Source organism: Mustela nivalis (genome assembly GCF_964662115.1).
Source record: "Mustela nivalis genome assembly, chromosome: 16".
NCBI lineage: Eukaryota > Metazoa > Chordata > Mammalia > Carnivora > Mustelidae > Mustela > Mustela nivalis.
Window position 1 is genome coordinate 18,866,880 of NC_139035.1, and position 22,684 is coordinate 18,889,563.

Genomic DNA, 22,684 nt, shown 5'->3' on the forward strand with positions numbered 1-22,684 from the left:
CAAGCTAAAGCTTGGTATTTACATTTAGGTCCGAACTACAGTACATTTCTATGTACAGCCATTCGGAAGACTTCCGTTCTTCTCAGAAGTTTTACATTGTTTCTGAGGTTCATTTCTTTAACTATTAGAAACTTACTAGATTAAGAAGATGCAGCTTTCTAACCACACAAAAAGCACTCACAGTGATTCCCACAAAAATGTTTCCACGCATGTATAGCCAACATGTAAAATTTTAAAAGAGAGAGAGACGCTTGGGGAAACTGCCGTTTGACTATCGATAGGCACTTTCTTTCATTTCTGTTAGGTTTTATGTTGGGATTGCTGTTTTCAAACAGTGACACCAGCTCCTAAGAAAGCTGGTGTGGCAACTGCTGGGCAGCAAGTCTGACTCCTGCATTTCTTTGGACTTACAGCTAGAAGTGAAGAAGTTCGAACAAAAAACTGGTGCTCTCTCAAGCCTGGTGACTCGGCATATGGATGAGTTCAAGCATGTGCAAAGCAGTCTGGGAAACTGGGAAGAAGAAACCCAGCAGCTCTTACAGAATGGAAAGAATGGGAGACAGGTATCCTTTTTTTAACTCACTCACTCCACAAACAGGGAGTGGATGCGTACCGTATGAATGAATATGGCAAGAGGCCATCAGTACACAACCATAGAAAACTCTCTGAAGGGCTCGGTACCACTGTGGAGTAACTGAGATGCGGACAGCTTGATCTAATAAGTTCTGGTCCCGCCCACTGAATCTGCCCTCAACCTAGGAATAGAACTCAGGCCTCTGGAGTTCAGTTGTGCTCCAGCTTCTTCTACTAGCTTGGCGTTAGGAAGTATACAGAGTATAAAATTATTTGCAGGGACGCCTGAGTGGCTCAGTGGGTTAAAGCCTCTGCCTTCGGCTCAGGTAGCGATCTCAGGATCCTGGGATTGAGCCCCGCATCGGGCTCTCTGCTCAGCAGGGAGCCTGCTTCCTCCTCTCTCTTTGCCAGCTTCTCTGCCTACTTGTGATCTCTGTCTGTCAAATAAATAAATAAAATCTTTAAAAAAAATTGTTTGCAAAACTGCACTTGTCCTTGATAGTGGACTTGAGTTTGAGACTGTTCTGTATACAGGCTGTGCCGTTGGGTTATAGAGCTTGCTCCGTCCGGGATTGTGGAGGGCTTTGCGACAGCACCCCTAGACCGTCTGGGGAATCACAGCACTCTGTTGTCGCGAAGAGAAATGTGTCTGAGTCATTCTGCCAACTGGAATGGTCTTCCTGAGTATGTGTTACATTTACTCTAATCTTACTCTGTCTGCCTGTTTACAGACATCAGATCAGCTGCTTTCCCGGGCCAACCTTGCTAAAAGCAGGGCCCAAGAAGCACTAAGTATGGGCAATGCCACTTTTTATGAAGTTGAGAACATCCTGAAAAACCTCCGAGGTAAGAATTTCATGGTTCAGGTCGCTTAATATGTTAAAGGAATAACCACAACTTTAATTTATTTTGAATCTCTGTGTATTTCTTGAAATGATAGCTACATTGGGATAGTCACAGACACTTAATAAGTATCTTCCTAAAGAAAGAAATTATATTAACATTTGATTGTATTAACATTTAGCTCGATGTCAGGAAGCTTGAGTTCTGATGGAACTTGGCTGGGCCGCATGACGGCTCTGAGCGCACTGTGTGACCTTAGGCCAGTCCCAGGCTTTCCAGACCCTAATGTCTTCTTCTTTAAAGAAAGAAGGTTGAGTTAAAGGATCTCTAAAGTCCTTCACAGATCCAGCATCCTACTACAGACAGTTTTCTTTTTCTCTGGTGGCCTGGTTGGTTCCAACGTAGAGTCAATGTGGTTTCTGTGTGGTGAAGATAGCGGAACTCTCAACAGCACCTGCATCCCAGGCAATGTGGGTCTGTGCCTTGCAGAGATTTGGTTACAATTTAGGTTTCTTCACTCAAGAACAAAAAAGAAGCATTTCTAAAGTCTTGGGATTTCTTACAGGAAGGTCCTCCCTACTATCCATTCTGTTCAACCTCCAGCTTCCATCACTGGCAGCTTCGGGTTCAAGGCTCTGGCTTGAAACTTTGGGCTTCAAAGAGTTTACCTATTTCTGATCTACTTTGGGGTCTTAGGTGGAGACCCAGGGCAGGCTGATTGTCAGTTTCTCTAAGCAACAACCTAATCATGGCCCTTTCAGTGCCTTCTTTAAGATGCTTTCTGCTAGGTGGCTTAGTCAACTAAGTGTCTGCCTTCAGCTCAGGTCATGATCCCCGGGTGCTGGGATCGAGTCCTGCATCTCCTATCTCCTGCATCAGGCTGTCTGCTCAGTGGGTTGGCTGCTTCTCCCTCTGCCTCTGCAGCATCCCTTGCTTGTGCTCTAGCTCACACTCTCTCTCTCTCTCTCTCCAACAAATAAATTATATATATATATATATATATATATATATATATATGGCAGTAACAGTCAAATCTTCTCACACTCTTGCCCCCAAGCAGTAATAACTCTCTTCCTGGGATTTTTCTTAAAAAGCCCCCATTCAATTTCATTCGTAAGTTTCGTAAGTCACTTTGCATCTTCATGGCAACTTTTTCTTGTCTTCATTTCAGAGTTTGACCTGCAGGTCGAAGACAGAAAAGCAGAAGCAGAAGAGGCCATGAAGAGACTCCCCTACATCAGCCAGAAGGTCGAAGATGCCAGTGACAAGACCAAGCAAGCAGAGACGGCTCTGGGCGGTGCTGCCGCGGACGCCCAGAGGGCAAAGAGCGCAGCCAGGGAGGCGCTGGAGATCACTGACAAGATAGAGCAGGTAAAGAGAAATTGAAATACAGGTTGGCACGAGCATCCACAAACGCAAGGGTCATATGGGAAAGGAGAGAGCTTCGGGGTCATTTTGACGCCTAGATCTCAGAGTCCCGAGGAGTCCCCAGTCCATGGCCACACCAGAACCACTTACGTGCCCCTTTTGTGGGTTGATTCACGAGGCTGTCATGGACTGAGAGCTAGGGCCTTCATTTTCAGCTCCCTTTTTGGACAATACCAGGAGAGGAACCATCCAAGATTGGTTTTTTTGTATCAACTCTTGCATGAGTTTCCTAGAGCACCTGTAACAAGGGACCACAGAGGAGATGGCTGGAAACAAGAGAAGTTTGTTCTCTCGCAGCTCTGGGGGCTAAAAGTCAGAAACCAAGATGTCAGCAGAGCCACAGCCCCTTGGAGGCTCTTGGATAGAAACCTTGCCTGCCTCTTCCTAGCTTCTGCTGGTGACGGTCACTCCTTAGTGCTCCTCGGTTTACAGCAATGTCACTCCAATCTCTGCCTCTGTCATCACAGGGGGGTTTTCTCCCTGGGTATCTCTGACCCCTCTTGTGACAACACTGGTCATTTTGAATTAGGGGCTCCCTGGGCTCCAGTATAACCTTATCTTAAGTAATTGAAGCTGCAACAACCTTACTTCCTAATCAGGTCATGTTCTGAGGTCCTGGGGTGTAGGACATCAGCATATCCTTTTGAGGACACCATTCAACCCCATAACAATAATCATCAGTGTTGGAGTCCAGATTATAAAATTCTGGAGTCCTGGTTTCCTTATGTCTATTTTCTATGTCTAAGTGTGGCGTGTTCATTTTTTTCCCCTTCCACTACGTGCCAGCACTGTGCTTGGTGCTGGGAATATGAAGCTGAGAAAGACCCAGGCCTTCTCTTCAAGGAACACCCCGTGTAATGAGGGGAGGTAGACTAGATATCCTGCAACCCCCACGTGAAATGCTACAATACAGGCTGTGCTTCTCGGCTAGGAGAGAGCTTCGTAACTCTCATTTAGGCATGACTTCTAAAATGCTTATGCAACTCTGGAAAGCCCGGAGGGAACTCTTTGTATCTGGACTATTTGACCTCACTCTTGGACCATGTAGTAATTTGCAAGAATGATTTCTAATTTTAAGTCCCTTGAGAGTAGAGACCAATTTCATGTGGCTCTCTTTATATAGCTTCTGGCACAGAGACACCTGCAATTTGATGTTTCGTAACAGCTTATGGGTGTAAAGGTATTGATAAACTTTGTCCTAATTAAAAGAAAAGTCACAGCTGTAGCCCATTCCTTCTCTGCACCTTGAACTCAGCTGTCTCTCAAGGATCCTAGAAAAGTTGCTCCAAAAGACTGTGGCAGCAAAGAACTACGACAGGAAGTGATGTGACCTTCTCACCCTCTGGGTTTTCCCAAATTGTTTTTATGGCATTCACTTTTTGATAAGCGTTGACCTGAGAGGAAATCAGCGTCTCACTGCTGACGCTCCTAGTCCCCACAGACATACCCCCACTTAATTCGTTGGAAGCAGAGCTTGGGCACGGGTGTGTCTCTGAGTCTGACTCTTGTTCGTCTAAATTACTGCATCGGGGTCTGGCTACAGCTGTTTATTTTTTCCTCTCTTTGTCCCTGGGATGTTTTTGTGCCTCACCCTCGCTCTCCTCCCGTCCCTGGCTCCCTTTCTTTTCCCAGGAGATAGGAAGTCTGAACTTGGAAGCCAATGTGACAGCAGATGGAGCCTTGGCCATGGAGAAGGGACTGGCCACTCTGAAGGGCGAGGTGAGGGATGTGGACGGAGAGCTGGCGAGGAAGGAGCAAGAGTTTGACCTGGATACGGACGCAGTGCAGATGGTCAGTTCCCATAGTTCTCACGGGAGATTCTTTTAAACCTGCCAACATGAGAGACACCCTTTCAAGACTGCCTTGTATTTCTTTTTCTTTAGGTAATTACAGAAGCCCAAAGAGTTGACAACAGAGCCAAGAATGCTGGAGCTACGATCCAAGACACCCTCAACTCACTGGACAGCATCCTACACTTGATAAGTATGTGGGCTATCCCTCAGCTTCCGGCTGTGCTCCAGGGCTGCCCCGGAAGATGATAGACCTAGCCCTGCTGAGCAGAAGCCATAGGGTACCCACAGGGGTATCAGAAATTTGCTTTATTTCTGGGCCCAGATGCTTCAGGCACACAACTTCACATTTTCTGGACTCGATTTTACCATGTAAAGATGGGTCACTGAGTACCTATTGCCCTTGGAGGTGAAGGTCTGTAGCTCAGAGATCTGGGTGCATTTAGGGAAGGGGCCTTGAAGCGCAAAGAGGTTGACCATGTCTCGCCCATCCCACAGCAGACTGTGGAGGAAGTATTCAACCTTCACAGCTCAAGAGAAGACGGGACAGTCTGACAGGCCTGCTAAGGGTTCTGACCTTGTTCCTGGGAAGCTCGTGGGCGGTTGTGGGCAGAGAAGTAACATCATCGCTGTAGTCTGCAGAAAGGCCACGAAGTGGAGGGCAGGAGTGGGGTGAAAGGGGGAAGAGGAGGCGGGTGACAGAGCCTGAGCCCTGAGGCGGTGGGGGTGGGGGTGGGGGGTGGGGGTGGGGGCAGATTCTCCCACAGCCTGTGAAGTCCAGAGTCACTTGTTGGTTCTGCTGTTTATCCCCAGCCAGCAGTTATACCTTGTTACAACCAGTTGTGGGAACTTGACCTGCCTGGTTAGGAGCCCAGAAGAAATGTAAAGGTTGTAGGTACCTGAGATACTGCAAAATTTTCAGACAAAATAGATTTGATGGCACAGGGCAGCCAGAATTCAGTTTTACAGAACCCCTCCCCTGGCGGGGGGGGGGGGACGTGATGAGGATTAACAGGCTGGATGAGGGTCTGCCATCAGTTTTACCCATCCAGAAGGCAGAGCTGAAGGCAGGCGCTAAACAACTGAGCCCCCCAGGCACCGCCAGCTGAAGGACTTCAAAATCTGACTTTTCTGTGGAGTACCGTCCTCACTCACCTCGGGAGATAGCACTGTTTTGTTAAACTGATGACTCTGCTTTGTGGTCCAATAAGCCCCAAAGAGTAAAGACCCTCTAAGGGTTAAAAAAAACAACAACCAAAAAAAAAAAACCCTACTCCCCAGTGGAGATTTTAGCAGCGTTGTTTCGGTTCTGAAAAAAGTAATGAAACCAATAGGGCCTTTCAAGAGAAGCTGCGAGTGTGGGGAGTGGTTGGTGGGAATTGTGAAACATTTACCAGGCATCCGGGGCTCTGCCAGGTGTTCTCTGGTGTGATATCACTTACACCTTTGAAGGGTCTTTTGAGATGGGTTTTATTTATTTATTTTACTATTATTATTTTATCTCACGGAGCTGTCCACTGAGGCTCAGAGAGGTTGATCATGTCCCAGGGATCACATAGTAAACTGTGGAGGTGGGATTCGAAGTGAGATCCTTCGTGGCCAGTGCTCCTGCCCTTTCTGTGAGCAGCTTGGGCTGCCCCTCCGTGGACATGGTTGTTGTGTTCCCAAACTTCCTTAACTTTCTCGGCATGGCACAGACCGCCGCCTGCTGGTTCCGCCCTGCTCCTTGGAGAAGGACCAGGGCTGTGGATCTCCCTTTTTGTTATGCTGCTGTTCCTCCTGTTTGCTCCCCGGAGTCCTGAGCCCGTCACCATGGCGTCACCCCAGGCTCCATAAAGCCAGGCGGGCCAGTGTGATCACTGCAGCTCAGATGTGGAGGCAACCTGACCTTGAGTTTGAATTGACCAAAGGTCACACAGGCCCTATTCACATCATACAGGTCTGGCCAGGGGCCCTTCATGCTGACGTTAGTTTTAGATTGTGTGTGGGTAAAACATACCTGTACAAATACGACTGCATTTCATATGGGAAATAAACGAGCATCTAGCTGGATTCCCACGGACTCAGGCCAGAATGAAGTCTCGTATCATTTCCAAACAGCTGGAATCTATCCTCCAAGTAGCAAAGCATACCTTGGCCTCTAGAAACCCAAAAGCCCAACCAGTCTCTAAAGGTCTTCTAATGGAAAATAGCAAGATATTTCCTAAGGGTAGTTCGGTAAACATAGTTGGGAGTTGGTCTTGATCTCAGGGTGAGCTGTACTGGGCAGACACCTTGGACGGTGTTCAGTCTCCTGTGACCTTCAGCCTTCATCCTTTCAGAGCATGAACAGTGGGTACCGATGTGAAAGGAGAAATCCAAGCTTCCTGTTTCTTAACTATAGAGCTCAGAGGCTTGAACTGGGTTGTTCGTAACTTGTGACTAGGCTAGCACTCTCAGAATATTTTCTATATTATTCCCGATGCAAAATAAGTCTTTTTTTTTTTATTTTATTTTATTTTAGATTGAAGTTTTTTATTTTAAGTAAACTCCACACCACCTTTGGGGCTTGAACTCACAACCCTGAGATCAACAGTCACATGCTTCACCACCTGAGCTAGGCAGATGCCCCTAGAAAAGCATGACATATGGTTTTCTCCGGGCCCACCACTTAAGGGTCTAGAGGGCCCACGCGTGTTCTAGGAGATCTAACCACAGCCCTTCTATGTTATCTCCTTTCTCGTGCCCTCAAATAGGTCAGCCTGGCAGTGTGGATGAAGAGAAGCTGACCTTACTGGAGCAGAAGCTCTTCCGGGCCAAGGCTCAGATCAATAGCCAGCTGAGGCCGTTGATGGCAGAGCTGGAAGAGAGAGCCCGTCGGCAGCAGGGCCGCCTTCATGTGCTGGAGATGAGCATAGACGGGATTCTTGCTGACGTGAAGAACCTGGAGAACATCAGAGACAACCTTCCTCCAGGCTGCTACAACACGCAGGCTCTCGAGCAACAGTGAATCTGCTGTAGAGACTGCTCACGGAGGCTTTTGGGATACAGAACTCAAGAGCCACCTCCTGTGGCTAGGGTGGGATGGAGAGACATTTGAGCATGTTGAATGGGCATGTTCAGGTCCACTGAACCCGACCCCATCCCCGAGAGCTTGGCCAGATCAACGTCTTCTTTCACCAGTGTGATACTGCTTGTTTCCTGATGCTGGGCAGTGGGCAGATAGCAATGGGTATGAGACTGGCCAAGGGCCTGGACCCTGAAGGGTGGACTGGATGGAAGGACAAGCCACACGGCCAGGTGTTTGCCTCAAGAGAGTCTCGGACTTAGTCCTGGAGTACGGACAGGTGCTGCTGGGCTCTAGTCGGCTTATTCTTCAGGTAATGTGACCAGAGGAAATTTTTTTTAACTTTGCCCACCCATACAATTCTTAATGTCTGAGCAGAGAGTGAAGCCCAGTCACACTGTGGCCAGTAAAATAATGTTGACTTATAGTGTCCAGTGCAAGCTTCTTGTTGACTGGAGTTCCTCCCACTTACCACCCAGTGTGTCAACATGTGTTCCACTTTCAAGCTGGAAGAAGTGACTAGTGATGGAGGGAGAGTCTATAAGTCTGGTCCAATTGGACCAATGGTGCCTGCTTGCGTCCTGCCACCTTTGAGTTCTTCTGGGACCTGGAAGTGACATCCTTTCTCTGATGATGCCATGACTCGTTAGAGACTACATTTTTATTAAAGCATTTCTGACCAGCTAAACAAACACTGGGAAGGTACTTACTTTTGGGTTTCAAAGTGATAGAGAAATTCAACTTGGGCATTGAAAGAAGTACAATTATATAGAAGAGTTACTAGTCCTAATTCAATCCCACTTTTCAAACACTAAAAATTGTGTCTATGTGTTTTATTTTCTCACTCTCTCTCCCTATAGCAGAGAATGTTGCTATTCACGCTGGAGCTGGGTAGACTCCATCCTCCTCCATCCATCCTTCCTTCCTTCCTTCCTTCCATCCATCCATCCATCCATCCATCCATCCTTGCAACATGTATTTATTGAGTACCTTCTGTGTGTCAGGCTGGGGTACAGTGGTGACGTAGTCTCTACCCTCACAGAGTTGATTGCCTAGTAATGAAGACGAACACTAAAAAAATAAATTTAAACGTACAACTCTTGTTCAATAGAAGTGATTTTTATTGCAATAACCCCCTGGTTTGCAACCTCATTTCTCAACAGAACATATGTTGCAAGACACTCCCATGGGGGCAGTTGGGATTTGGCAAAGCCGGGATGGCTCTGGGTTGTGCACACTTCTCATTCCAGCTGTCCCTCCTCCCCTTTCCACACCTGATTGCAACAGACTGTTGAGTCATGACAATACCAATGGGAATTGCTGGAAAAACCAGAAATGATTCCATCCCGGGTTGGAAGATGTTGGTGCAGACTCGCCTTTGTACTTCCTTGGCTTTTTGTGGATTTGTTTTTGAATAAAGAATAATTCTTAGATGCCTGTGGTCAGTTTCTCATTTGTCAAACTTTAAGGTGGAGGTACCAAAGCATTGGAAACTAAAATGCCACAGAAACAGCAATGAGTCCTACCTAGAGTTCACATTTTTTTGAACATCTTGTTTTGCCCTTTCCAACCATTAAAGCCTTTATGAGAGTTAATTAGTGCTGTCTCCTAAGCATGAAGAAGGATTTATTTCTGTAATAACCTGAACAGGGTGGGGTTTTAATTAATATTTTTGTCTTTTTTTCTTTGGCTATGAAATTAAGTTGAAATCAGTAGTTTGTGGTACATTGTCATGTTTTTAAATAAATAAAAATCTAATAAATTAAGATCCTGAATTGGCCATCTAGCCAAGTGGCTGGGGAAAAGATTCCATTCCTGTCCGCGTTAACCCCACACATTCTGAGAGGTCTGATCCCTTTGCTTTACCTTCTGTAGAAGTGAATTTATAATCCTGTCTTGGCATACTAAATCATATATCCTATAAATCTCTCACCGTAATTAACGACTAGCGCCCAGGAAATGTGTATTTATTAATTAGGTTAGATTAACCGCTGTTACATAGACCTAAAAATGTACATCACTCAAACACAGTAGACATTTTTCTTGCTCTTGTGATGAATGGGGAGAAGGTCGGTAGGATGACCCTCCACATTCCAGAATGCTTCCATTTACAACGTGTGACTTCTAAGGTTGCCCTGGGAAACATTTCCATTCCAATGAGTGGGAAGGGAAGAAGACACAGAAGTGGGAGACACCTGGAAGATTTTCAGGGGCCAGGCCTGGGAGGAGATGCGCGTCACTTTCTCTCACGTTCCATGATCCAGAACCCAGTTTTATGACCACATCCGACTTGCAAGGGGTCTGGGAGATATAGCCCCTTGGTAAGAAGCCATGTCTCAGGGGCAGTCTTACACTTTGAAAGGGAGAATGCATTAGAATGCGTAACTAGTGATTGGCGTTTGTCTCTGCCAAGTATGAGATTAAGCAGTACATGTTCTAGGGAAGTTGGTGTGGGATTCCATTAGTTAATACCATGTGATCATAAAGGGATTCCTCAATGAGATAAATTGTTAAGGAGGTAATAGACCATCTTCTCTGACAAATGGGAGATGATTTCTGAAAAGAGATGGGAATTGGAAAGTGACTCATGTGACTCCCTTGGTATAGACATGATTCCCTCATTTCTGAGGACCTTACAAATTATCCCTTAGAAGAGAGAAAGGGTGTGTGGCTGAAAACCCACCCAGGACTTGGCCTCTGTTGCTGGTCTTGTCCTGACCCTGTCAAGTTAAGGGAGCTGTCCTCCCTGGTTCTCATCCATATTTCTAATTGGTAGTGAAAACTCTCTGTACTTCTCCCCTGAGAGCTTTCTGATTAATTGTGCTGGTAAGTCATTATGCCTATCATCATCTACTTTGACTCATAGGGATTTCTGTTTGGGGGGAAGGTAAGAGATGAAACTGCGCATAGGCTATGGCTTCTTAGCAGATGTATTTCTGATCTTATCCCAGGATGTGGTTTCTTGTCAGTAGTCTTGGGAGGCCAGAGGAAAGGGGAAGACGATACTCAGTAATGTCCAATGTTTGGAATGAGGCTCAAGGACCGGGATATATTTATTATGTCTTCTTTCAATATTTTTGCAGGGTCATGGGAGCATTGTGGATTCTTCCTGTGGTTCAATTTTGCCACCTGGAAAGTAGAGGTTAGATTTTTTTTTTTTTCTGCTTCCTTTATGGGCTACATGGAGCTTCCTAAGAAACTCCAAGATCTGAAGCTTACTTTTATGGGTCATAAGAGAAGAAATGTGTATGTACATGAATATTAATTCATAGTTAGTACATATATTTTATAAGTTAATGTAAGTTAGCACTAAACCAGTGTTTATGCCCAATTTTAAACAAATTTTCAACATTACATACTCTCAGGACAGAGGAAAAAAGTGTTTAGGTTTGTGGCCAGTATAGCAAACATAAACACAAGTAATCAATTTACAAGGCATATCAAGCATCATTACGGTGGGCCACCAAACCCAGATGGACACACACGAAGCTAACTAATTCCAATCTTAAACAATAACAACAAAATACATAGTAAGAACCAAAATGATTTTTTTTTAAAGCACAACTAATCTGACAATCAAGTGACTAAGCCCTAAATGAGGGGTCTACAGGGGAATTGCTATTTTACCTTCTGAATCGTAACTGATATTGGCTAACAACAATCACCATTTGGATCTATAGCAGCACACAATGCATGTCACAACTACAAACGAGATAAGAACTAATAGAGCAGAACTGAGAAATTAACAATTATTCTTTTTTTTTTTTTTTTTTGCTTGTTTACACTGTCAAAACGGTGAGTTTAATGATTTTTCTTATTTAGGCTTTTTTATACCAAAAGTGAGTTATACAAGTTTAGTTTTTGCAAGTACATTTTTGTTTCATAAAGAACTAATTTCATTAGGGAGCCAAAGCGAATCAATAAGAAACCGAAGATTAGGTAGGTTCTAAGACTCTTTTTTTTTTTTTTTTCATTGAAAACTCAGGTGCGGTTCACAAGTTTGCTAATTATTCTTCCCTGCCTACAACCCTTGGGCGTGGCTGTATATGCTTTTATATCACACATGTGGCATCAGATAAGCTAGGCAGAAAATCTGCTCTAAGAACCTTTTTGCAACTGTTGGCTCCCGTCAAGTAAGACTATGACAAAAAAGGTGACTAATTCTGCAACTCGCAGAGAAGATTCTGGACAAAGACACAAGACTAGTAGCATTGTCTTATTTATTAATGTAATTCAAACATTTTGCTGATAAAACTTTTGTCCATGACTATCCTAGCAACAAAATTTTACTCATAATATTTCACTATGAAATGGTGTTGCAACTTCAGTGTAGTTTTTATGAGTGGAGTGATTTTCATAAAGCAAATCTTACTCTTAAAATGGCAGATTCAGTGACCAAAAGTGATTAAAAAAAAAAAAAAAAAGCTTCCCCCTCCCCATGCTAATCCATGAGACCGTTTGGATCAAACTGAATTTTGGACCTGGGCAAGATTGAAGAAAAAGAGAGTAGCTCATTCCTAAGTACCTGGAACAGGCGAATAGGACACCCCAAACTGACACAACCAAGAAAGGCCATGAAGAATTGCATTCACCCAGCAGCTCTAGGAAGGTGTAGACTGGATGAATCTGACCGAAAGCGTGTGCTCCTTTACCACAGTGCTATTCCTCGGGTGTCCTAATTGCAGGAGCTACAAAATCAGTCCCTGTTTCTATCCTCCCCCATCTCATCTGTCGGCCTTCCTGTGGTAGCCTTGGGAGAGATCCTGAGCTTTTCGTAGTCTATGGATTTAGTTTTGCGTCACTCTTTTGATGAATGGAATAAAATAACATGCTTCTCTCTCTTAGTCTCCCAAAGTGTGTTTATGTCAGTTTGGGAGAGGAGATTGGGTTGTTAAAATACAGTCATGTCTTCCTAAAATTCTCTGCCTTTTGCTGCAGTTTGATGACTGAGTCTCACTTTCTACTTAATTAGAACAGCGAGTTCTTCTATTCTTTCTGAGAAGCTGAAGCACGAGACCAGAGAATGCTGGGGAGGGTTCTCCACGCGGAGGTGGGAAGAAGAGCGACTCTAGAAGCTCTAGTTCTGGGTTTCAGGCACTTCAATAAGAGACTTTCCTCCCCTGTTCCTATGTACATTCAAGGAAAATGAAAGCAAGAAGGACCCAGAGACTGCCTGGGGGAGGGGGTGGCGAATGAGGTACCAGGTAGCAGCACAGAGCTCCCCAGAGAGCCACTCCTCGAGGAGAGTCACTGGCACAAAGGGTTTCCCTCCTGCCTGTTTTTACCCATATCAGACACTTTCTGCAGAGCAGGAGAGATGTTTTTCACTGGTAGGCAGGAAATGAGGCTCCTGACCCCTCTTCACAAGATCATTGCAGCCCATGCCTTTCTCAGAGCCATTCCAGCCTTGAGTTGGCCTTTGGAGGAAGAAGGGGGACCCCAAAGGGGAAATCAGGGCTAGAGGGCATCCTCATGTCACCTGGGGCCCTACTTCAGACTCTGAATCTTTCTGGTGCTAGCCTTTGCAAGATCACAGGCACAGTGTCCTGCCCTGGACTGAGGGGGCCTCTGACCTCCCCCTAGCAAATGATGAATGGCACAGTTTGGGGAATGGATAATTCTACCCAAAAGAAAATTCACTTTTTCTTGGATTTAAGGAAAGCTATTTTAATACAAGCCCTGTGATCCACCAAGATCAGATCTGCCCCCTTTCATTCCAGACATCATCTACTGCCCCTGTTCTTTTCCTTCCTGTGCACCATCCTACCCCACACCAGCCACGCACAGCCAGTCCCACAGGTTCCCTCTCATGGGCTGTGGACTAAAGGGGGCCTGAGCACAGAGCCCATAAGAATAATGGGGTGCATCAAACAGACAAAAGATGTTTGTTTTCTCTGTTCTGCTCATGTAGATCCTCATAACAAATTAAACCATAGATAAACTTCACATCCTTGAAAATGTTTTCTTTTCTTGGCTTAGGGCTGTTTTGCCCAAAGGCTCTTCTGTCTCTTTCTCTCTCTTCAGTGTCATCTTGAGCATTTGAGGTCTTTCCTAGCTTCCATAGAGCATCCTTTCTTGGATTCTGAAGGTCACTATTTTGGGATTTCCTCTAAACTGCTGAGATCTCTTGATTTCTGAGCTATAACCTTCCTCCCCATCACACCCCTCGTCCCTCGTCCCTCAAGACTGGCATACGCTATGCGATATAGAGGAGCACCTGGGTGAGACATGATTTAAGAGAAAGATGCCTGGTAAAGGCTGAAAAGAATAGAAACCACTCATTACCTGGTCAGTATCATGGGGAATTGGGGGGACAGAGATCATGTGGTACAAAGTCCTAAGGGTCAGGGAAACAATACCGTTTTGCCAGGCTCTACACTTGCTGTATAAACTTGGACCAGCCATTTAATCCAGAAGAGCTCTGCTCCCTCATCTTTTAAAGGAGAATGTTGAATCAACTAATCTCTGAAAGTTTTCTTTTTTTTTTCATTTAGCTTCCATGGTCCTTAACCAAACACTGAGACCCAAGAATAGGTTCTTCATTTCCTCCCCTGGAGATTATTTCCAAAATCCAAAAGGAATAATACCTTCCTGGATGCTACCTGAACATGTTGTTCTGTTGCATCCAGTTCCTTTCCCTGGAGGCTATGAAGACTGTCACAGACGTGAAATGGGTACTGAAGAATGGTGTCCCTGATGTCAGGTCTCAGCTCACCCCTCCGGGGCCATAACTGATACTAGATTTTGATTAAAGCATCCTGTTGCTTCATTCCATGAAGACAACCAAAAACCCAAGAGCCAGGGACTAGATGAGAAAGAGCATAAGAGGATAATTTCCTTTTGGCTCTCAAAACAGGGCATGAGCGAGACCTGAACAACTAGAACAGTCTGTCAGAACGTTTTGCAGGAGCAGCAGAGGAAGGTAAGAAGTTAGAAAAAGGATGAAACCATCTAGTGGCTCTTAATGCCCTCTCCCCCATGATCTCTGCTCTGTGAACCCACTCCCCTGTCAGACAGATTTCCTCAGGCAGTGACTGTGGTTCTGGGCTCTGCAGGAGATACGACCAGCTCCAGAAACAAGGCCGAAGTACTGCGTCTCAAGAAGAAACTGATCTTGGGCACCACCTGGGTCACTGCAGGAAGAGAAGGTGAGAACCATCAATTCCTTTCAGGGCAACAGGCCTCTCTCTCCTTGGTCATCCTGGACTTGCATCATGACAGAAAATGTTTCCAGCCAAACAGGCAAAAAATAATTCCAATTAGCAAAGATCTCTAGGGTTGAGTGAATTCCTAGCATATTTTATTTCTGAAATGCCTGCATTAGTAGGATTTGGCCTTGAATAGGTGATTCTTCTCAGAAGCAGGAACGTGGCCAGGTAGGACCTCCAAGGGCTTAGTGGTGACGTGAAGGATTCTTGGGAACGCTGGGCTGGCAGGGAACCCACTCTGCCATCAGTCACAGCCCGAAGGAGGAAGCGCACAGATGCCACCTGGATATAGGGATGGACTGGCTCTGTGTGATCACAGGGGCTGAGCATCGGACAATGGTCTTCTGAAACTAAGGAAATGGACACAAATTCTTCTGAGAAACCCTACTATTCCCAGACCTGCCTTCCAGGTTTTGGAAACTGAAAGCCTCGGTCCTGAGCCTAGTGGGCAGCTGCTGGGGGGGGGGGGGGGCAAGTGGGGGTGCCGGGAAGGTGGAGGTGGTTGGCCTTCTTCACCGGGTGCGGCTCTCACGCGGAGGCTGGCTATGGTGTCCCGCCCAAAGGGACGTTACCACCGCAGGAAGGCATCAAGACTACAAACATAAAGAACCACGGACACGGATTTCATCCAAATTCTATGAGGAGTGAACAACAACAAGAACAACAAAACAAAACAAAACAAAACAAAACAAAAAACAAGAGAAGAAAGGAAAAGAAAGAAAAGAAAGAACAAAATAGCCCTTCGTGGTAAAGGGCATGCTGGGAAGGCGAGAGCCAGAGCCGCCTCCCCAGAGCATGCTGGGAGGACGGGCCTGGAGCCGCCTCCCCAGAGCATGCTGGGAGGACGGGCCCGGAGCCGCGCTCTAGAGCATGCTGGGAGGACGGGCCCGGAGCCGCCTCCCCAGAGCATGCTGGGAGGACGGGCCCGGAGCCGCGCTCTAGAGCATGCTGGGAGGACGGGCCCGGAGCCGCCTCCCCAGAGCATGCTGGGAGGACGGGCCCGGAGCCGCGCTCTAGAGCATGCTGGGAGGACGGGCCCGGAGCCGCGCTCTAGAGCATGCTGGGGGACAGACGCCAGCACGTCTCCGGCGACTGCACTTCCCCCCGCTCCCACCCCATTCCCTCACCCACCCCCAACCCGGAGACGAGAGGAGAGTCTGTCCGAAGATGACTGCTGAGTAGGGTGTGCGGTGGTTCTCTGCAGGTCCCCACACTCTGGACGGTTGCGCCAGCAAGTGGGGGGAACAGTCAAGAGGAGGAGATGGAGAAACAGAGAGGCAGGAGAAGAACGGGGGGACTGACAGAGGTGGAGCGGCCGGTGTGTTGCCGGAGGACGAGGGGAGAGCGGAGCGGAGCGCGGGGGCTGCTAGCCCGAGGTGTTGATGTACAGCTGGCTCTTGAGAATGTAGTCGATGACCGGCTGGGACAGGTAGTCCACCACGTGGCCGTCCCCGTGCTGCAGGGCCAGCCTGGGCGAGAAGACACAGGAGTCAGAGGACGCCTTCCCTGACCAAGGCGGAAGGACGTGCCCGCCTGCCCACTCTCCCAGGGATGGGGTTTGCCCGACACCCCAGTCTCTGCCTTTGCTTAGGCTCCATGAATGGCTTCCCTCTTGGGACAAAGCTCGCCTGCCCCAGAATTCCTCCCCGCCCTGGGGACTCCCTATCACCCTGGCTCTGCCATTTCCCAGCAGAGGGACCTTAGGCAAGTTACTTAAGCCCATCTGTTCTTCAGTTTTTTCCTCTCTAAAAATGAGGCAAATATTTGGGCCCACCTCCTTCAGTTATTAAAAGGATTTAAAAAATAAAAATAAAAGGCTTAAAGGAGTCATGCAAAGCCTTTAGAACAGCCCAAGCACACAGCAGGTATTTGAATGTGTTGACTGTTATCTTATTCCTTCGTGTTTCTCCGCATCATGGTCTCACGACAAGAATCTCCTGATGGACCACTTTTCCCTCCTGGGAGCCCTGACAGAAGTGATCTCCTCTGAGGGAGGGAGGAAGAAGGAAGGCACTGCCGGGTACGAAAGGTTCCAGTGAGGCACTTGGATTCTTCACAGTTGCGTGCGCCAGCCTTGGCCTGGCTGCTTCCCATTCTCTGCTCATATGATGGTCTTGGGAATGTCAGGCCCCAAGGAGCTATTTGTAAAAACTGCCCATACTCCTCCAGAAATACAGATTCTGGAAGGCAGTGAGCCCTGCCCTGTGAGACCCCCTCAGAGGCTGGCTCATGGCCTCTTTGGTCTGTCTTGATCTTCCAAGCAAGCCAGGTCCCTACGTGCCTCCCTGCATGGTTCACAGGGAGACTTCTGGAGAAAGTGGCCTGTATTCTTGGTTTCCAAGTGCCAATCCCAACTTGATCAGAATCCCCCAGAGGGGCATCTGGGTGGCTCAGTGGGTTAAAGCCTCTGCCTTTGGCTCAGGTCATGATCCTGGGATCCTGGGATGGAGCCCCACATTGGGCTCTCTGCTCAGCGGGGAGCCTGCTTCCCCCTCTCTCTCTGCCTGCCTCTCTGCCTACCTGTGATCTCTGTCTGTCAAATAAATAAATAAATCTTAAAAAAAAAAAAAAAAAAAGACTCCCCCAGAAAGCCGACCCCTTGGCTCATCCACCACAGATTCTGATTCAGTGGGACTGCAGGGGACACAGGAATTTGTGTGTTTGTGTAAGTTTGTGGGGTAATTGTATCACGCAGCCATGTTTGGAACCAAATCCGTCCCCTCTCCCCTCGGTGGCCTTGTCAGTTGGGCTTCAGCTTTTGCCTCACAGTTTGATGCTCCTCTTTGAGTTGTCTACGGAATCACCTTCCAGGGAGGAAGTCCAGCAGACCTTTAAAAATGCTGGGCCCACCTCATTTCTCGGAAATCCGCGACAGAGACGACAAGGCTCTCCATCTTCGCCCCCTCTCTCGCCTTGGTTCTCGGGCCAGCGCCGCTGCTGGTCTGATGGCTTCTGAGCCTTCTAAATGCTTCTCTTCACAGGGACTCTCCCTGGGAGGTCAGCCATACTCTTAATGTAGTTTACACTTCCGTGCTCAAGGCTTTCCATCCATTTCCACTCCCAGACCTCCATGTTCATAGATCTCCCCGTTCCCCCGGACGTCTCCACTTGGAGTTGGTGGCGGAGCTGTCACCTGGCCCTCAGCATCCATTCTCTGTGCTTCTGTTCAGTAATAGAACCTCCCGAGTGTAAGCTGGGCACATCAAGTCCGTTAGCTGGCCTCCCTTGAAGCAAGGTGTGGCCGCGCGACTGGGGCTGAGCCCGGGGGCACAGGGGGAACTGATGTGTGCAACCCCGAGCCACCTTTTTAAGGACAAAGCTCCTGCCCTTTCCAGCGGCCCCAGCAGCAGCTGTGTACCCACAGATAGAAGCTTCACATGGAAGAGGTCAGAGATTCAATCTCTTCTGACTTCAGTAAGCGGGAAATAAACACATCTTTTATTGAAATCATGACTATTTGGGCTCTTTTTTGTTAGGACAGCTTAGCCTATATGCTCATTAATACACTATTTCATAAACACCTCGAACTGAAGAGTCTCAAACTAAAAACATCCTCTTCCTCGCACGAACCAGCTAAAACCAGCTAACAACCCCCCCCCACCCTTAAAAGAAAATGACCGAGGGGTGTCTGGGTGGCTCAGCTGAATGTCGGACTCTTGATTTTGGCTCAGAGCCCAATCTCAGGGTTGTGAGATCAAGCCCCATGTCAGGCTCTGTGCGGGTGTGGAGCCTGCTTCAGATTCTCTCTCTCCTGGGGCGCCTGGTGGGCTCAGTTAAGCATCTGCCTTCGACTCAAGTCATGAGCCCAGGTGCTGGGGTAGAGTCCCACATCGGGCTCCTTGCTCAGCAGGGAGCCTGCTTCTCCCTCTGCCTGCTGCTCCCCCCGCTTGGGCTCTCTCTCTGACAAACAAATAAATAAAACCTGGGGGGGGGGGGGAAGATTCTCTCTCTCTTCCTCTAACCACCCCCCCACTCTTAAAAAAAAAAAGTAAATGATTGGGGACAAATACGCGAGATCCCCAAAGAAGGCTGAATAACAGGCAGCAGGGTCAGCAGACATAAGGGTCTGCTTGAGCCGAGGAAAGTTGAATTAACGCTTGTGGGCCCATTTGACCAGGACCTCTCTGGCTGGGCGTCAAACGTACCTGCTCTTGGTTGAGCTGACGACAGACATGGGATGGTTGATGTCATCCTTCACCACCATAATGTTGTTCTGGGGACAGAGCAGAGGAAGCGGGTTGCCCACCCCTCCCCCTTAAAGTCCTCAGGTGCCCTTCCTCCTCCTGCCCCCCTCCCCCTCCCCCGCAGCAGGCCCCTCGGGGAAGGAGCAGGCCACAGAGCTAGGAGATGGAGAACTCACTTTGTATTTGCGGAGTATTGAGGAGTGATTCATGATTCGGTCTGTGTCCGCTGCGTCCCGGGGCACCACCACGATCCCGAAGTCCCCGACGATCACCTCCATCTGCGAACACAGAGAGCAACCTTGGGTGAGACCACGCCTCCAGCTCCTTAGCAGGTGGACTGGTCTGCCCTGTGGAAGGCCACGCTCTGGTCCTAAGCTTGCCTTCTCAGCCCTACCAGTCAGCTCTTTCGGGTAACAACCTGTCACCGTGTCACTGGAACGAGTGGGGACTTCGCCTGCCACCACAGAAGACGGTTCACAAATACCTCTGGACGGAAGAACAAATGTGCTCCCGCGTGATCTCTCTGGGAGAGATCGCCAATTCCTGAGGCTCCGGCTGGGTCCACTGTGCCGAAGGAGAACAGGAACGACACACGGTCCTCACGTGGCGGACCCTCTCCCAGGCGACATGGGTCCCGCGGCCCAGCAGGTGTACCCCAGCGCCCGGCCGGACGCTAAGGAGGGCTGGATGCTCTCCGCCTCAGCCACGTCAGAGCTGCTGGGGACTCAAGCGTGACAAAGAGCACGGAAGGGCCTGGAACACCCGTGTGCCCACAGGCAGTGACTGGAAGAGGACTATGGGGTCACTTCTGAGATCAGCCTCTGCCCATGCTTGCTGCGCTAATGAGAAATGAAAACTTTCCATAAAGAAAAAAAAAAATTTTTTTCTGGTTATACACAGAGTACAAGCTTGGGAAATTCAGGGGGGAAAGAATCAATCACGATCGTACAATCCAGATAAACTACTCTTAACGTGGTGCCTTCTGTCCACGGTTTCCCTTCTATACAAATAAGTGTATATAACTACAAGTGGGTTACACTGAAAAAGTAACCATTTTCTCTGTATTTTTTTATTTAGCATTTTTTTATTAGCACTTATTTAGCATTTTTGTCATGGTCTGATTATTTCATTGTACTGTGATATACATGATATATTAAACCAATCTTACAGAATGTGTACAGTTACTTCTGATTTTTTGCAAGTATACATAACACTTTGTTGAAGATCTTTATGTATAAATCTTTTGCCACATCTTGGACTATTTCCTTAGGATAAGAAGTAAAATAATTAGATGAAACGATATACACTGAACGGATTTCAAAGTCTTAAGGCTTATTACCAAGTTGCTTTCTGGAAACTCGTGCCAATTTTTATTTTCAAAAAGCCTGAAAGTTATGGCATTTAATAGACTTGGGTCTCGCCCAGGCATATTGCTGTTTAGATCTTGCCAATTAAGGATCCCAGATGGGGAGAGAAGGGAGGGGGAGACAGGTTACTTCTAAGCGGGAAGCTCATTGTGCAAGACCTGCTCCAGTGGCAAGGGACCGAGGTCTCTCCTCTAATAAGGGCCACGAAAACAGACATTAGCGAGCACTGGGGCCCCTTCGTCTGTATCAGACAATTTCGATACGAGCAGAATCCCACTTCTCAGTCTCATTCATTGATTGTGTTCGCATACATCTGTGTGTGCTCAGGCACGTGTACACATGCCCATGGGTGTTTCCAGCCACCTTTCCCCTACTTCTGCCACTGCTTACAACCCGGGCTAGAGCGGCAGCGGGAGCGCTGACGTTGCCAACACAGAAAGCTGGTGGAAGGTGCCCTAGGAGGGAAGCTGCGGAGAGAAGTTAGAAGCTACGTAGAGAGTATCAGAGTCCCCACCGGATCGTGTCATTTGTTAGGGACACAGCATTATAGGGCAAGCTGCAGCTGTTGGCCGTGCTCGGCTGGGGCAAACCGGCGCCAAGCATTTGTCCTGGAAACCAGGAATGTCAGGGAGAGGCAGGGCCAGGCGCTGGAGGTAGACCCAGCTCCTCCCTCCACAGCTTGAGAGTATTGCGCTGGGCCCCACGGCTCAGAAGGTCACCAAGGCACTTGGTTCCCAAACCTGGCGGAGCATTAGAATCCCCTGAGGAGCTTTCAACACTCTCGAAGCCCAGCCCACACCCAAGAACAGTGACATGAGAATCTCTGCGAGTGGGACCCAAGCAGCAATAGTTTTGTTTTTTGTTTTTTCACTTCCCAGGAGAATCCAGTATGCAACCAGCTTGAGGACCCGGGGTCTAAGTGCTGCTTAAAACTCCAGGGGGAGTGGTGGGTGCAGAAACAGAAAGGAAAAGGGAGAGGAGAGGGGGCAGTGAGGGGGGAGGGAGGAGACGAGGGGAGGGAATCCAAGCTGGTAGACGCGAACATTCCTCAGCTGCCTGTCTCGCCAGAAGACTCAAGATGCCTGGTGCACGTGGCCTCATGCAGGGTCTGCCTTTGGTTTGATTCCGAGAACTGGGCAGATGTTCCGCAAGCGATGAATGAAACACGGGGGCTAGTTAAAGGGAGCCTTCTCGTTGAAAGCATGCGAACAATGGTTCAGACTGGAGTCCGGCCTCCCCGGGGAAGTCACCCAATGGGTGACACGGGTGCGGCTGGTGCTTCCCACGCAGGAACGAATGATCTGATCGTTCAATCAATAACAGTTCCAGGGGGCTCAGTGGGTGGCAAGCAGAGGGAGACCTTGTTGCCTACCTAAGGTGTTTTCTTTTTCCAGCAACAGGTGACAGACTTGCCCCCTGGGAATCGCAGATGGAGCGAGGGGGACAGGGTCTATAGGACAAGACATAGAGCTTAACCGCATCCGAGCTGCACGTCTGCGGGAGTTTGGGTTGGGGACAGCAGATCTTTTCTGCTCCTTTGCCTAGATCCTAGGACACTGGGCTTGATTTCCATGCTAGAAGGTATTTGGGTTGTGTGTGTGTGTGTCTGGGGGTGGGGAGAGATGCCATGTGCTAGATTGGTAAGGTGTGCCCTTGGTCCCACAGGTATCCGTCTCACGCAGGGACTTAGCTGTCCTTCCCACTCCCCCCAAAACCCCATGTCCTGCCTTCTCCTGGCCCCCAGGGACCAGTGTCTCCTGGTTTCCTCCTATCTCAGCACGTGCAATTTTTGCTGTCCTTGTGCTGCTTCTTTCTCATGTCCCTAACCTTGTGCTATTGGAGTCCCCCCCACCCCCACCCTCAGTCCTTGGACCCCTGGGGTAAGCAGATTCCACGCTGAGCAGAGCCAGACTCAGGGCTGGATCTTACATCCTTGAGATCATGGCCTGAGCTGAAACCGAGAGTCAGAACCTTAATCGAACGAGCCATCCAGGCGCCCCTCTGTGAGACCTTAAGCCACCGATCTGCAGCAACAGAAGATGAATCCATGCCCATCACCTCTCACTTAGATCGCCCTGCTCTCCTTGTTTTTCTCTTGCCCTTTTCAGTCTATTCCCAACAGCCAGACCGATAATATTAAAATAGATTGTGGTACTCCTGGTTCAAAAGTCTTCACTTAAATGTCACCTTCTCAGTGAGACCAGGCTATTTCAAGTTGAGGGGCCGGCACGCAGATGCACTCAAG

The 22,684-nt window shown here is 48.1% G+C and overlaps 2 protein-coding genes across 4 annotated transcripts in view; one reads left to right on the forward strand and one right to left on the reverse strand.

Moving 5' to 3' along the window:
* The window catches only part of LAMC2 (laminin subunit gamma 2), a 63,927-nt gene extending 54,814 nt beyond the window's left edge, over window positions 1–9,113 (forward strand). For both annotated transcript variants that reach the window (XM_082702880.1, XM_082702881.1), the window contains 6 exons: window positions 414–563; window positions 1,305–1,419; window positions 2,588–2,787; window positions 4,477–4,635; window positions 4,728–4,827; window positions 7,370–9,113. In XM_082702880.1, coding sequence (XP_082559006.1) covers window positions 414–563; window positions 1,305–1,419; window positions 2,588–2,787; window positions 4,477–4,635; window positions 4,728–4,827; window positions 7,370–7,623 — 978 coding nt within the window. In that variant the 3' untranslated portion in view covers window positions 7,624–9,113. The remainder of the gene's footprint in view (window positions 1–413; window positions 564–1,304; window positions 1,420–2,587; window positions 2,788–4,476; window positions 4,636–4,727; window positions 4,828–7,369) is intronic.
* A 2,773-nt stretch (window positions 9,114–11,886) lies between these two features.
* NMNAT2 (nicotinamide nucleotide adenylyltransferase 2) overlaps window positions 11,887–22,684 on the reverse strand; it is a 153,336-nt gene continuing 142,538 nt past the window's right edge. For both annotated transcript variants that reach the window (XM_082702938.1, XM_082702939.1), the window contains exons 9-12: window positions 19,249–19,350; window positions 19,034–19,101; window positions 16,020–16,357; window positions 11,887–15,481 (exon numbers count right to left, since the gene is read on the reverse strand). In XM_082702938.1, coding sequence (XP_082559064.1) covers window positions 16,255–16,357; window positions 19,034–19,101; window positions 19,249–19,350 — 273 coding nt within the window. In that variant the 3' untranslated portion in view covers window positions 11,887–15,481; window positions 16,020–16,254. The remainder of the gene's footprint in view (window positions 15,482–16,019; window positions 16,358–19,033; window positions 19,102–19,248; window positions 19,351–22,684) is intronic.